General features: G+C 43.6%; 1 protein-coding gene across 4 annotated transcripts in view; it reads right to left on the bottom strand.

The window, feature by feature from the left end:
* Positions 1-2,956: 2,956 nt before the first annotated feature.
* DCAF6 (DDB1 and CUL4 associated factor 6) overlaps positions 2,957-16,477 on the bottom strand; it is a 592,636-nt gene continuing 579,115 nt past the window's right edge. For all 4 annotated transcript variants that reach the window (XM_078658334.1, XM_078658333.1, XM_078658331.1 and 1 more), the window contains one exon: positions 2,957-3,389. In XM_078658334.1, the coding sequence (XP_078514460.1) occupies positions 3,325-3,389 (65 nt within the window). In that variant the 3' untranslated portion in view covers positions 2,957-3,324. The remainder of the gene's footprint in view (positions 3,390-16,477) is intronic.

Here is a 16,477-nt window from a genome sequence, read left to right as displayed (position 1 = left end):
AATTTCGTTTTTCTCTATTGAAAGGCGGTCTGTCCCATGGGCTATCATTGGAGCTCCACTGTAAAATTTTACATGTGGAACTTCCAATTTGGACAAGATAAAGAAATTTAAGTTTAAGCTCTCTGAGCTCATAATTTAATAAAACACCTTTTAGTGAAGGTGGTTTTAAAATTATGTGTTTGAAAATGCCACTTTTAGAAAGTGGAAATTGTCTTGCTTTACCATTCTGTTTGCCACTTCCTGTTTGTGTACTCAGCATATGGTTTTTGAGTTACAGGAGCTGGGGATGCGCATTCAGTCTAGCCAGTCACAGGGGGGTTGAGGTGTGCGCTGCCTTGCCTCTGTAACTCATCACTAGGCTGAATAGACCTGGTCTGCATTTAAAGTGGTGGGAGTAGTTTTGCTAGCACCTGAATAGGCTGTGTCTCCTTTGCAGAATGCTGTCTCCACCCCCTGTGGTCATGGGGGACAAAGGAGGACAGAACTGGTATGGACTGAGCTCAGAGACTCTGAAGAGAAGAGAACAATGAGATAATGGGGTATAAGTATGAGACCTTAAACCCCAGGACTTTAGATTACTTCCAGAAACAAGAGGACCCTACCAAAAATAATTCCGGAAAGCTGTGTAAGGAGGGCTGCCTTTTCTGTGTGAGGGATGGGTTGTTCGGCAGTTGTTGCTTTTATCTGTGGTGGAGGAACATCACTCACTTTTTTTGCCCAGCTGTGGCATCCTGCTTGTGAAGAATCTCCAAGGGCTTGTGTGTGCTTGCCTCCTGTTGGAAGTCTCAGGGAGATAAAAGACTTCCACAGAACCTTGCTGGATCCCAAAGTAAACCTGCTACATCTAAAAGGAGAGCTGAAAATATGTGTGAGGAGCGCTGCCCCTGCTGTGTGAGGGTGGGTTGGCCTGCAGTGGCTGCTCCTGCAGGGGAAGGACTGTACTGTGCTTCTCGAAAGAGAAGCGATATGGTTTGTAGCCAAGCGCACAGGGAGTACTGTTTAGGAATCCCTGTGCTAGGTTCCCACAGCCCGTGCAGCGCTGCATTTTTATTGTGGTTTAAAGTGAAGGGAGGGGAGAGCTTGTGGTGATGGAAGCACTCTCCCTCCCCAGCAGCAAGTGTGTGGAATGACCTGACTTGGGACCGTCAGCTGGCACTATGCAATGAGCGCCTCTCTGCAGCCATCCTGGTTCAACACCCCCCCTCCCCTTTTTGGGGAAACAACGAGTGACGACTGGTGTGCTGCAAATGCCGCTCTGAGGCACCCATTCCTACCAGTGGCAGCAGCATCATGCTTAAAGAGCCCCCCTCAGTGCAGCCCCATCAGCCATCAGTCCCTGTCATTCTGAGAGCATCCCGCCCCTCCTCACTGAGAGTGCCGCAGTCCAGGAACTTAGAAGGTATTCAGATGACTCCCAGGTCGGAGAGACCAGAGCAGGACAAGGAGCCTGGATGTCACTATCGGCCCCCAGTGGCATTCACCGGGGTAGGGCAAAACAAGCGGACCAGAAGTGGTCCCTGTGAGTTTTTGGGTATAAGGAGGACACGGCTAGCCCCATTGAGCTGAGCGGAGTGGCTGGGCCCCGCCGCATTTGTTTCTACGCTGTGCCACGTGTCTGTGGGCAGCAGCCGCTCACTGTTGGGGACATTTTGGTTCATCCTGCCGCAAATTAGCCGAGTAGGCAGTAATGCCTGATGGAGGTCCCACTCGGCCCCTTTTCCTCACTCTGCAGGTCTCACTATGGTAGGTGGGCAGGTGGCCTGGTAACCTACGTGTGGGGGACAGGTTACCTTCAGGGTACTAGGAGAAGTGGAAGGGCTCTGTCCCCACAGGTTCTCTGCAATTGTAGGGGAGTTACCCTGCCTGGTTATGGTGATATGGAATTGCTAATTCATGTACAATGAAAGTTGGTAATTTATGTTGTTTTATGTCTTACTAGGAAAAAATAACAAGTATTACTTTTAGCAACTGCATTATATTGTACAGTGATGGTGTAAGGTGTTCAAAATGTTTTTATGACATGTGCAGCCTGTGAGTATTTACTTTATTGCACTAACTATGATGTTATGACCATTGCCTAGTGGCAAAGTGATTTACGATTTAAGTGATTGTGGTCTATGTGTTTTATTTACAATATAAGTGATATTTGTATATAACCTGGCGTGGAGTCCTTTTTGTGGTGGGTGTAGTGTGTCACTTGTGTGTGTGTGTTGCGCAAATGCTTTACACATTTCCTCTGCGATAAGCCTGACTGCTCTGCCAAGCCACCGAGGGGTTGCGAAGGGGTTATCTTGGTGTGTAACTCCCTTACCCTGAATAGAGTGGTGGGTTCTGCCTGGCTTAGGTGCATACCCTAGCCAACCAGAAACCCCATTTGTAACATGCATCCTCTCCCACATTTGATATCCGAGAGCATATCATCATTTAGAAGTGGCTAAAATGTATAAATACTTACATTTAGAACCTGATTTAGAGGTTGGCGAATGGATAACTCAGTCACAGCATGACCAATATTGCGCCCACCATATTATAAATGCATTATATCCTATGGCTCTTGTAATGAGGTAGATGGGATATCGGTCACACTATGATGGAGTAACCAGTCCATCAAACTCTAAATCAATCCTTAGAGCGCCTTCTCTGTAAACATTTTTATAGTAATTCACTTACATTCCTAATACAATGCCTTCTGAAATCACGAAGGGGCTAATATACCTAAAGAACTGCTCTCTTGTTTATACAAGCAAATAGAGCTATAACTGAGGAAATGCTCAAGTTCTGAGATAATCAAAGATAATTGGACTTATTACCACCTCTATATTGTAACCACATTCCTATTTTACTTCAGAATAGTGCCTTTTGCATGTTGATAAATCACATTTTGCGCACCAGCCTGTAAAGAGAATTGTGAAACAATCTGGCTTGCACTCCCTTCAAAGAATAAGTACACCAAACGTAAAGATCAAATATTTTATTATAATAAATCAAACCCATGCATGCAGCAAAATTACAAATTGAGTTAAACCAATATTTTCAATTCATTAATATATTTTTAAATACTTGATCCAAACTCAAACTTTTCAGATTCAGAAAAATATTGCACTTCGTATTTTCTTCACGCCTCGCACTTAGCAAAAGGTGTAAAAACAGTCTGCTTCTTCTCTTGCACACACTTCCATAGTCATGCACACAGAACTCAAAATCATACATTAAGTTATCCAAAAGCAAAATCTTAAAATTGCACTAAGGTTTTGTAAGGAAAAATATAATAGATGTGTTTTACAAATTCTGTCATGTCTAAGTGCTTTTGCAGATAGGAACTTGCTACTCCTCGTCTTCATTTTCAATGTCTTGTCCAGATCCTTCTGACCGGTCACCCTCCAACCGATCTGTAAATAAAACATTTTCATAATCAGTAGCTATTAATTTAAAGACGCATATATAATTGATCATTATGTTACATTTACAACAAACAAGAATCGGCAATGCCAATACCTCTGGCTTATAATTGAAAGGGACTCTTCCATCATTGATGAGTTTAGTCACTCTGTAAGCCAACGTACATGCACTCTGTCAATCATCCTTGCACTCACACATCCATCTATTCACTCACTGATTCATTCTTGCACCCTCCCACTTACCCATCCACAATAAAACAGACATGGAAACTTAACAAGTACAAGAAAGATAAACTAAAAGAATACAACTATACAAAAGAAAATATGCAGCCAGAGAAATGTTGTCAAATAGGAGTTTCCTCTAACAAAGTGAAGTTCTATTAAGCTCTAGTGATAATCACATTTGAGTTGGCACATGCACTACCCGATTCTGTATATGGGGCAATATGAGGAGAAGTTTGTTCAGAACCACAACCCGTTCAAAGGACATATCCAGCAATGGCTGCGATATATTGATGACGTCTGGTGCGTCTGGAATGGATCAATAGAAGTATTGGAGGCATTTCACAACTGGCTGAACAACCGCAGTCCGGATATTAAGTTCAGCCTTACTTATGACTCCAAATCACTGCCGTTCCTAGACGTTGAAGTTAAGGCCACTTCGGAGGGACTCGTGTGCTCCCTCCATCAAAAAAAGACTGATAAAAACAACGCCTTGCACTTCAAAAGTTACCACCCTAGGAGCCTCAAGAACAATCTGCCCTACGGACAATTTCTCAGGGTGAGGAGGAATTGTTCCAGAATTCAAGATTATGATATCCATGGACAGGCCCTGTCCCAAAAACTACAGGACAGAGGATATCCTAAAAAGCTTCTCAAGCACTCAATGAAGAGGGCAAGATGGACACCCAGGGAACATCTCCTTGAAAAAAGATCTAAACCGCCAACTCAACGCATGGTGTGTGTGTCTACATTTGGACCACATACGCACCCAATACAAAAAATCATTCGGAATGCCTGGCATCTAGTTGAAGAAGTTCTCCCCGATGTGGGATCTCCCCTGTTTGCACTCAAAAAGAACCGCAGTATAGGACAATTGATTACCACACAAGACCACAAAAAAAGCGTGACACCCAGAGTACTATATTCGGCGCTAATCCAGTCAAGGGCCATAGAAAATGTGGCACATGCTCAGTGTGCAACATAACAGTGGAAGGCTCGCTATTTACGGATGGCAAGAAATTCTGGCGACATGATGACCATACAAATTGCAAAACCAAGTACGTGGTTTATGCCATCGTATGCCCGTGTCAAAAAGTGTACATTGGTAAAACCACACAAGAAGTCAGACAAAGAATAATCCAACACAGGTCCAGAATCAACAACAAAATTCTGACTGCTCCGCTTGTGGCCCATTTTCTGGATAAGAATCACAAGGCAGACTATTTGAAATGGACTGTGCTCTCCGTCATTAAAATTGGGGGAGGGGGTGATCCTGACTCACGTCTCGCGCAGAGGGAAGCATACCTCATACTAAAATTTGACACTGCGAACTCTGGTCTGAACGACCTGTCAGAATCAAGTAACCTCTGACATGTTCGAGTTATGAACCTCTCGGAATTTTCCTTCTCCTGTAACTGTGGTAACAATGTCCGTGATGTGATCGGTTCTGACTTCTTTCATGCAGTCTCGATGTCCCTGGCATTCAGCAGATACTCGGTCCCCTTGAACCATCTGTAAGGGTGCACCCACCACGGACAGTTATTTAGATGCACTACGTGTACCAGAAATCTTGCAAGTACACGTGACCTGGATCGGCCCCTTTAAGTCAACATCGGAAGCGCGCAGCGTTTACACGCCGGCGCCGTCCGCGGATGCAGGAAGTTAATGTAGGATTTGGTCCAACTCCCCCTGGATTGATTACGAGTAAGTTTACCCGTGATTTAGAGCGCTGCTGCGCGGCGCGTTCAGAGGCTGAATGGACAGGGTTTTTGAAACTTGGTATTTTTATTATTTCAAGCTCATCAATCTTTGCTGACTTAAGACTCGTAGAGCGGGTGCTGAGCAATGACGCAGGGCGCCTTCTAAAACAGTGAGTTCCCACACTTTTGAATCTTCAATTGTGCAGACTTACCACAATCTGTGTAAACATGTGCAAAAAACAACAGCTTCGATACACAGGGATACACACAATAGACTGCTATCTTTCTCCCTGCAGGGCAGCGCCATCCCAGACCCGCTCCAGCTCTGCTCAAGACCACTCATATCCTGCGCCAATTACCGGGATTAATGCCCCCAAAACAGGTATGCGCACATTTGTATCAGCGCTAATGACCCATATGGGGTGTAATTCGCTGCTCTTAATTCTGCTTCCCATCTGGTTTCAGAACCACAACAAATGAGAGGGGCATCAACCATCAGCAAAAATCGCTTGATGAACATTCCGGTCTGATTATAGTGCATCTATATACAAGTGACAATTAACTGTCATTTCAAGGTATTATTCAATTTCCGTCAGAGACATGAGTCTGAGTCTCCATTTCACAATAGTATACAACACTTACACCTATTTTTGCTTTTAATTATTATTTACAGTTTTGGCTCCACCCAGTCCGTGTCCTGAGGAGAAGCCCTACTAGCGTTGAGGTTCGAAACGCGTTGACTCTGAGCCTCGGATAAAGAACTCGGGTGCCGCAAGGACCATTGAGACCTATATAGTACTATTCCTTGTCGTGCAACCCTGTAATTTGGTTTCCCCCACCCTTGGCTCAGTTAGACAGGCAGGCTGCTCTCTGTGACTAGAGGTCCGCTTGTCTTCTTGTACCTAATAGAAAGGACTAGTTCTTAACGCTTAAGTCTCGTTTGAATTTACATTGTTTGGTGTTTTTGTGTGTCAATGTACAGTATTTGATTTTTTGACCACTTGTATAGCACTAGTACATATATTCTTGCACATTTTCATTGTTTGTATATACAATTTTCACTGTCTGACGGCTGTTTATTTGATGACATATTACAAGTATTCATATGTTTCTCAGAAAATATAAAAATCTAAAATAAAATAGATGACCTTTCAGAACTAACTTGCTGTTTGGAATCATAAATTGTGAAATCAATCTGTCTGGCACCCTTGTTTGTTTAGCATAGTTCAGCGGTCCAAGCCAGTCTAGATACAGGACCCACACCTTGGTTTTCTACCTTGCTACCCGATTTACAAGCAGCAGCCATTTCCTGAAAATTGAGTCTGAAGAATGAATATCTCAAAAACTGTAGTCGTGAGTTTGACTTTACCAACACTTGTGGGAGTCAGGTTCAAGTAAACCCCTACATACTAATGAATAATTTCAAGAATACATTCAGACTTAACCTGAATACTTGGCAAGAAATTTGACTACACCTACCACATTCTTGGGAGGATTAATGGTGTTACGTAGGCTACTTGGCTGAACTCATGTACCTAAACCACAATGCTGCCAGGTATACATTAAAGTTTCAAAAAATTAATAGCAAGACTGGAAACTTCAATAAAGAATAGTGTAATTGTGAAAGTAAGTCAAGCAAAACAAGATCTGTCCACTATACTGAGACGCAAATATTCATAAGACTGAATTATATCTGTGACAGAATATCAATTTTCAATATCCATCTGTTCTTACTGGTCACTTTAAAAATTTGGCTGACTATAGAACATAAAGAAATCGTGTTACAAAAGGTCTGCAATACAAAATGTAAGATTAATGGAGGTGCAAACAATGTTATGGGTCCTAACAGGCATATTACAATTAAGGACCTCAAGATATTCAACAGTTACGATTGGTACATGCTTATAACTAGAGAATGTAATCAAATATTGTACGAAAGCTGGCTTTTCTGTGCGATCACCTTCTTTTTTTGCCTTTTGCTGACCTCTTTATTTGTGGTGATTTTAGGACTGCTAACCAGTGGTGAAATGCATGTGTTCACCTTTTAACGTGGTCTAATTTGCATACTCCTAATTTTTATATTTAACTTTTATATAGGTCTCTAGTGCATAGTACAAAATTTACCCAGGGCTTGAAAGTTAAATTCCACTAGTGGACTGCAGCACGTATTGTGTCATCCATTACCGTGGGAAGGCAAATATGGTTTCAAGCCTACTATTGTAGCCAGACTGTAACAGAGTAAAACCTGCAATTTGACCTGTCAAAATAAACCCTTTTGTAAGGTAAAAACTGCCTTTTTAAATATTAGTAAGTCACCCCAATATAGACCTTGTCACTCCCATGCAGGGTGCATTGTATTTAAAGTAGGACATGTAGACACCTAATGTGAACATGTCCTATACAGTCCTACCACCCAAAAGCTATTTTCACAGGCTGGCCCATAGAGAAATGTGGTATATAAATAAATAATACCCTATTTTTGACTAGACTTATAGCATAACAGATAGCTCAATAAAATAAGAGTCAAGATTCGAGGTAGTAGGAGTTTCTGCAGGTTTATTACAGCATAAGGACAGGATCAGGACAACCTGCATAGGAACAGAATGACAGGGCCCAGCAGGACAACTGGGGCCCAACAGGGGAAAAGAGGCCCAGCAGCTGCTGGGGCTAGGTCTGGGATGAGCGCGCTAATCATTCAATAACAAAACACAGGCATATATACATAGCGCGAACACATAGCATTACATTGCAGTAGGCGTAGCAGTGGGTGGAGCAGAAAGCGTGACGCGTAGCAGTCGCGAAAGATAACAGTAAAAAGAGGTGTAACTGGGCGTATACGTAGACATGTGATGCAAACGTAACAGAATATGTCATGAATGGGCGGAAACATGGGAGGGGGCTACCTAAGGAGCCGGGACCTCTAACCTAATGGTGCGCGAAAACTGGCAATGACGTGTTACTAGGAGAAGCTGGGGGCTACGAACTCTGTGCTAGGAGCAGAGACTAAAGTCTGGAGGGTCGGAGCGACATGTGCCTGAACCCTATCTGGTATCTGATGTTTAGGGAACATGTTGATATAAACTAGAAGTCATGAGGGGAGAGCTAACTTGACTCTAAGACTGGACCATGCATTATTCTACATGTAGTGCGTGATGAAGAATATTAAATGACCATTAAATACAGTATTTCTCTAACGTGGGGACGAGAAGGCTAGACAATGACGGAAACTATTGATGCAGTTCAGTAGCTTAGGAATGCAGAAGAGGAGGACTGAACTGATAGCTGGAACTATAACATACTTTTGGCAGACTCAGAGGCAGAGCCAAGCGGCACCGGGCACTGCGAGGCAGGAAGTAAGTGAAGGGTCGAGGATACAGGTGGGGGCTGTATCGCTCCTCAGCGAGGCTTTCAGGAGACAGAAGCTGAATCCAGGGTCCGGGCCCTGTTGAGGCCTAGAAACGGGGACTTTATAATGAAATAACGTGCACACTGGGAAACGTGGCAACATAACTTTACATAGGCCTGATATTCGTAGTATTCACGAGGACTGGAAACTGACATACTAGAGGTGGACACAACTGTAATTGCGTCATTAATCGGACATGGGGAATAACATATGCATATTGGTCATGCACACATAACATATGATGGATGAGGCGTAGGGACACAGAACCTGGCAAAATTTACTTTTCCACATTCCCTCCTTGTCACTACGTTTCCATCAGGAAACATCAATATTCATGATACCATCTATCATTTCATACAGTACCATTTGCTCGTCTTGAATTGTCTTGGAACGGGATTTAGAACGAGGCTTGGGACTAGGAATACAAGAGGTAGCACACATGCTGCAAATCGCAGGGCCACATTGTATACAGAGGCAGCAGCTAAATATGATCGCTACTGCAATACCTAGAAAAGACAGGACTTTCCATCCCCAGACGGAAATTATATTCCAGAACCAACCGGACCATGTCCAGGTGCCTGGATCTTGGTGTAACAGATGGGCAATTTTATGGAGTCTGGTTATAGCTGAATAAACAGACGGCGCGTTATTTGGAATGAAAATGCAGCAACTAGATCCGATGACTCTACAGGCCCCGCCCCTATCGGCCAGTATGACGTCAAGGACGAGACGATTTTGCAAAACGACAAATCTCATAGCAGATTGTTCTTCGGTTAAGTTACCTAGAGCAGAGGCAGTCTCATTTACTACAGCTTCAAGGGTTCTTGTTAACCTACGGATCAGTTTACTATTCTGGACAGGTCCTACAAAGAAGAAGAAACCTTTATTGAAATCTGTATACTGTTCTAGAGTAGTTTCAGTATAATCGACAATTGGGGACTCCCTTCTATGTCTAATGTGTACTAGATGCGTGTTTCTGTGATAATCAGATGGGGCTAGGAAAACAGGTGGCAGTAGGAAGGCAATGTAACAGGTTCCCTCCCAATCGAGGGGCAGGCGGACATATGCGGTCTGACCACAAATAAAATAAGAGTGACGTGAAGCTTTGAAAACAGATTTCCCACTGTCACTATACTGGATAACAGTAGTACATTCACTATGACCTATATGTATGGAACCATAACTACGGACACATAATTCGCCTTTGACTGGTAATACTGAAATAGCAGGTAAGTCTGGAGTAGTATCAGACTGAACATTCAGGACCATGAAATTCGACGAATAATTACCTAAATTATATACTTCATTTTCTAGATCTAAACCTGTTCTGTGGGGGAAACCTTGCTTGTCTGGAAAACATGTACTGTTAAGAAAAGACATATCTGTTGAGGACGACGTTAACGTGGACCATGCTCCACACGAACCATTGTGTGAGAATGGATAAGGAAAAAGTGGCAGAACTCCCTTCGGTGTCTGGAAAGGGGGGAGTCGACCACACACCCAACAATTAGTGGCATTGCTGGTCTGGTGTGAATAATGTAACATACGGATAAATGTGTTGTTGCGCATAGCGAGGCGGTAAGAATATTCGTGAGGAGGCAGATCACTAAACGTGTGCTCTACTGTAGCATTAGTAGACATATTTACATGAGGAACTGGTAAATACAGGAAAAATGCGTAGCTGGTGCAGGAAATCATTATGCTGAGAAACAATATGAAACTTAGAAAAACGATACATTGAAGTGAACTTCGACTGACTCTCTCACTATGGGGGTCTATTTTATACATGTCAGAAACAATCTAACCGTTTCACCTAGGGGAGGACTTATACAATCAAACTGACTGACTTATTTTACTAGACCTTAATTTGAGCTTATACTCCTGTTGCGGAGTTTTCTCTAACAAGGGAGGGGTTGTAATAATGTCTTGTGCGGGACAGTCCTTTAAAACAATGTCTTGACAGTCTTTCGAATCTTGGGAATCCTTGGAAATGTTCTTGGAGACTGGTTTCAATCCATTGAAAAGTTTTACATGAGAAAGATGGACCCACCCCTTCCTGCCTTCCAACTTGACGGCAGTTCGGGTGGTCAAGAGGACCTGACGTGGCTCCTTCCAACGTGGTTCCAGCGGACTTGATCTGTCGAAATTTCTGATCATCACCAAGGAGCCTGGAACGATCTTGTGCGGTGCCACCTCGGTATTGTCTGGAAATGCGGCGGCAACCTGTGAACGACATGAGTTGAGGGCAGACATCAAGGAAGCTAGGTAATCTGTCAGCATATTACATGAAACATCGGTAATACTTCGGGGTCTAGGAGTACCCCACATGTTAGGGGGGCGGCCGAATACGACCTCGTACGGGGACAGACCTGATCTGGAATGTGCGACCATACGCATATAAAATAAAGCGACTGGCAGAGCTATTAACCAGTCCACACCTTTGTCCTTACAGACTTTTGCAATGCGGATTTTCAGAGTCTGATTATGTCTCTCTACGAGACCGGCTGCTTCAGGATGGCGTACACAATGGAACTTCCACTGGTACCCTAACAAAAGGGAAACGTGCTTCATGAGTTCGGATGAGAATGGCTGGCCGTTATCAGAATATACGACTCTAGGGAGTCCGTATCTAGGGAAAAATTCACGAACCAACTGCTTGGCAGTGGTCGCGGCTGTGTAATCTGGGACTGGATATGCTTCTGTCCACCTGGACAAAGCGCATACAACTACAAGGACATACTTGAAACCTCGACATCGCTCCATCTGAATATAATCCATCTGGAGGACCTCAAAAGGGTGGTCAGGGGGCTGGAAACCACCTTGTTCCACCGGGACACTTTTACCTGGATTAAACTGACAACATATCATACAGGTACGGACTTTCTGCTTGGCTGCAGCTCGTAAATGCTTGTTGAACCAAATGTTCTGAATACTGTCTAACATAGCTTTTTCTCCTAAATGTGCTGGACTATGTGCGGTATTGATAATGACTTGAACCATAGAATAGGGGAGAAACCATGTGGCTCTACCCTTCGTTAACCATCCTTGATCTGTCTGGACCCCTCCTTGTTCGGACCATTTCTTGATTTCATCGGGAGTAGCATGTAACTGGATATCTATGACATCTTGTGTAGGGTCCTTAACTGTCATGCAGGTAGTCAGATCTGGAGTATGTGTCTGATTAACTGGAATGTCTGGAGTCTGTGCTGTAAGCTTGGCTGTGCGGTCTGCTAGATCGTTACCTTGGGAAATAATGTCAGTAACTTTCGTATGTGCTTTGCATTTCATGATAGCAATAGATGTCGGTAAATGTATGGCATCTAACAGGGCTTGAATAAGGAGACCATGCTGAATCTTGGTTCCATGAGAAGTCATGAAACCTCTCTCCTGCCAGAGCACTCCGAAGTCGTGTACAACTCCGAATGCATAACGTGAATCTGTGTAAACATTAACTTTCAGGTTCTTGGCGTGTATACAGGCTTGTGTCAGAGCGACTAGCTCTGCTGCTTGAGCGGACAGGGTATCAATACGGTGTGTTTCAATAACTTCGGTGTCAGTAGTCACTGCATACGCGGCGACTAGTTCTCCTGTACTAGTTCTCATACATGAACCATCCACATAAAGTGTCAAGTCGGGATCTGGTAACGGAATGTCTGTCAGGTCTTGTCTTGGCTTTGTCGTAATGTTAACTACTTCCACACAGTCATGTGGGTCAGGATTTGAACTAACTGATGGTAACAGTGTAGCAGGATTCAGGACGTTGCAGCGTCTAATTTCTATGTGTGGCTGGAACAGTGTCAATTCATAACCTGTTAAACGTGCAATTGTCAAGTGCTGAGTTTGTGTTCGGTTTAAAAGAACTTCTACTGAATGTGGGACTTGTACTGTCAGGGAGTGTCCTAAAACTATGGAATCACTTTGTCTGATAGCTAGTGCTGTGGCTGCAACTGACTTGAGGCACGCAGGCAACGCCTGAGCGACTGGATCTAATGTGCTCGAGAAATAAGCACAGGGCTTGTATTGTCCTGCTTGATCTTGTGTGAGAACAGATAATGCTGTACCTTCGCGTTCAGTAACGAAAAGTGTAAAAGGCTTACTGTAGTTCGGTGTAGCTAGAACTGGAGCTTGACATAAGGCTTTCTTTAACTCGTTGAAACTAAGTGTATGTTCAGATGTCCAAGGGAGGACAGTCGATACGGCTGCCTCCTGTGTTGTTAACTGTATCAGTGGCTTGGCTAGAAATGCATACTGGGGAATCCATTGTCTACAATAAGAAGTAAGGCCGATAAAGGCACGTACCTCCTTCTGGGTTCTGGGCTGGGGAAGACTCGCTATTAACTGGATACGGTCTGGTGTCAACTGCCTACCCCTCTTGGACAGCAAGTGTCCTAAGTATACCACTTGCTGGACACAGAATTGAAGCTTCGAAGGTGACACCTTGTGCCCCATCTCGGCTAGAAAATACAGAACTGTAAGGGATGCTCGCTCGCAGGCACGTTCAGAACGGGCTGTGATCAGTAGATCATCGACATACTGGAGCAGGGCAGTGTCAGTTGGCATGTGAATGTTGTCTAGTTGTCTCTTGAGTGCTTGACTGTAAATACTAGGGCTTTCTGTGAAACCTTGAGGAGCGCGTGTGAACATATAGCTCCTTCCGTTTAAACAAAATCCGAAAAGAAACTGGCTGTCTGGATGAATTGGAACACTGAAAAATGCATTCTTGAGGTCTATGACAGTGAAAAACATAGCTTCGGAATCAATGGCTGTTAACAGGGAAGAGATATCTGGGACAACTGGGTACTGCGGAATAATACATTTATTAAGCTCTCGTAAATCAATCACTAATCGATATACTGGGGGTGCATTTGGATCAGTACGTTTCATGACTGGAATGATCGGAGAATTGCATATATTGGAGTCAGTTTCTACAACTACTCCTTGAGCCATGAGCTCGTCAATAATTTTGGATAAGGCTGCTACAGCCTCAGGTGGCAATCTGTACTGTCTGATTCGGGGTAACACTACACCTGGCTTGAGAGTCACACGATGGGGTGTGATTTGCATATAACCTACATCAGTTGGACCTTGCGCCCATAAATGCTGTGGAACATTAGACAATCTTGAATCAAAATCTCGTAATACATAGTGACCCTTAAAGTCACGTAGGAACAGACGTATTCCCTCTGGGGAACAGCAAATAACTGCACCTAATTCTTTCAGTGTCTTAATGCCTAATAGATTTTCTGGACATGACTTAGTAAGTAACAGATCAGTAGTACGGGACAATGGACCTACTTCTAGAGTGACTGGCTTTGATATCTCATTAACTATTGGCTTTCCTGAAAATCCAAGGGAAACATTTCTTGAGCCTGAGAGCGGAGCCCCTGGAACTTCGGCATGACTAATTGTGGTCCTACTTGCCCCTGTATCGATCAAAAACTTTCTGTCTTTCCCTAATACTTGACTGTGAACATAGGGACCTTCTTGATCTACAGGTATCTCGATGAGAGGCAAGCCTACCTCCCTCTCTAGGCTGTTTCATGAATATGACTGGTACTCTGGATACTCAGACTGCGCATACTGGTACATCTGCGATGTAACGTGCTGTGTTGCAGCGATAGGCTGCGGTACTGTAACTGTCTGTGGTGCATTCTGTGGCTGAGGAATCTGTGAAACTTGTTCTTGTCTTGGCGGACGTGGTCTTTCTTTAGTCTTACCGGTAGCTATGTTGTGTTTCAGAACTGCACACTCGTTTATAAAATGACCTGGCTGTTTACAATAATTGCAGTTCCCTTTAACGGGAGCTGCAGGATGACTGGCTTGATTCGGACCCCTCTTCTGACTGTCTTGAGGAACAGATTGTGCAACTAGCACTTTCATTTTCGTGTCTTTCATACGTTTTCTCTCGTGTTCTTGCTCTTCTCTGATTCTATTCTGGTGGTACTGGAGCATCTGGAGCATCTGGGACGGAGTATTAGCTTGCCAGGTGCTTTCGACTTTCAAAACTCGATTTTTAATTTGTGGACTTGAATTCTCGACTAATTTGGTAACGAAAAGGTGAGGGTATGACTCACTACTTGTCTTGAGACCACTATTAATACTGAAACATTTCTCAAATCTAGAATAAAAATCACTAATGTCTTCATCTTGTTTCTGTTTACAGGCTGAGATTGCATCCCAGTCTTCCTTCCTCGTTGTCAATAATCTGGGTAAAACTTGAATCAATAATTCTGGTAATTCTTTACATTTATCTCCAAGACCGGTACCTGGTACTCGTGCCTTGTCTTCAGCTTCTAGAGCTGTCCAATCGATCTTTTTCTCTCCCACCTCCCATTCTTTTTCTTTTAACTTTTCATATACCCCTGCGGGTAACAGGACCTTTAACATTTTAATGATATCTGGGTTAGTGTATTCTCCCATACGGAGCATGTCTTTTAATTCTCTATGGAACCCTGCTGGATCTTTGTCATGACAGGGAATTAATTTCTTCATTTCAAGAAGTTCCATCTTTGATATTGGAGTGTATACAAACACTCGTTGCATTACGCCACCCGCCCCTTGGACTGGGTGGACTTCTCGTAACGGATTCTGTCTGTCTATGTAGAATGGTTTACTTTCTGGGGGTGAGACATGAACAAAATGCGGGTTCAGGAACGTTCTATATTTGTGGCGCTGTTCTAGAATGACACTAATTAAATCGGTACCTAGACCTCTCCATCTATACTGGAGTAACTCGTTCAGGATGTCATGCAACGGACCTGGATCAGAATGTTGACCCTCATACAGAGTAATGAGGTGCTGAATCATATACATACCCACCAGTCGTTGCTCGGCTGGGGGCAATTTCAGAAACATTTGTGCCACTATTTCGTCTGGAAAAGTGGTAGAATCAGTAATCCATCGGACTGCTGATCGGGCTAGTTCTTGTTCATGCATGGTACTTAATTCACTGTAACCGACTCGTGATTTCAGAACGTGATCGGTAACTTGAAATACTTGTTCTAGGGAACCTTGTTCTGGTGCTGGATGATGAAAAATAGACTTGTGTTCTAGGCGTAAATGGCGATCTGGGAATCTAGATTTTCCTACATACGCTATTCTGGCGGGATTCTCGTCCTCTTCTTCAGGATCAGAGATACTTTCTTTCTCGCTTACTTGTGCTGCTTTACGCTGTTCGTGTAACCTTATTATTTCTTTACGAATTTTCTTGTACATACTCTCCATGGCACCGACGGTCTTGTGCTTACCCTCGGCTATATTATCACTCCACCTTGTCAGGATTCTCATTTCGGCGGGATCTTTAGACGGGTAATCTTGTTCTCTTATTAGACAATTGATCAGGAACTTTAATATCATGAGCTGGATCTCGGCTTTCCTTTGAGACATAATCTCGCCAATACTTTCTGGATCATCCCCTGTACGGATGAAACGATATATTCTGTCTAGATCTTCTTTCATATTCGGTAAGGTGACTAGATACTCGGTCACTCTCCTTACACGTACGGAATATAAAACCATATTATACTCGCCTGGGACTGGATCATAGACACATTCGCCAAGGGCTTGTCTGATTTCTGTAACAGACTTATTACTTTTAGGAGTACGCTGTGATGCTTGGGCATGTAATTCGAGTGCTGATAAACGCTTGTGTGGCGGCGGGGTTTGAGGAAGACCTCCTCCCGCGGCCCCTAAACTGGAATCGTCTACTGACATTCTTCGTCCTGGCAGAGTCGGTAATTGTAACGTGGGCT

Source organism: Lissotriton helveticus, chromosome 8 (genome assembly GCF_964261635.1).
Source record: "Lissotriton helveticus chromosome 8, aLisHel1.1, whole genome shotgun sequence".
Lineage (NCBI taxonomy): Eukaryota > Metazoa > Chordata > Amphibia > Caudata > Salamandridae > Lissotriton > Lissotriton helveticus.
This window is presented reverse-complemented; position numbering and strand designations above follow the sequence as displayed.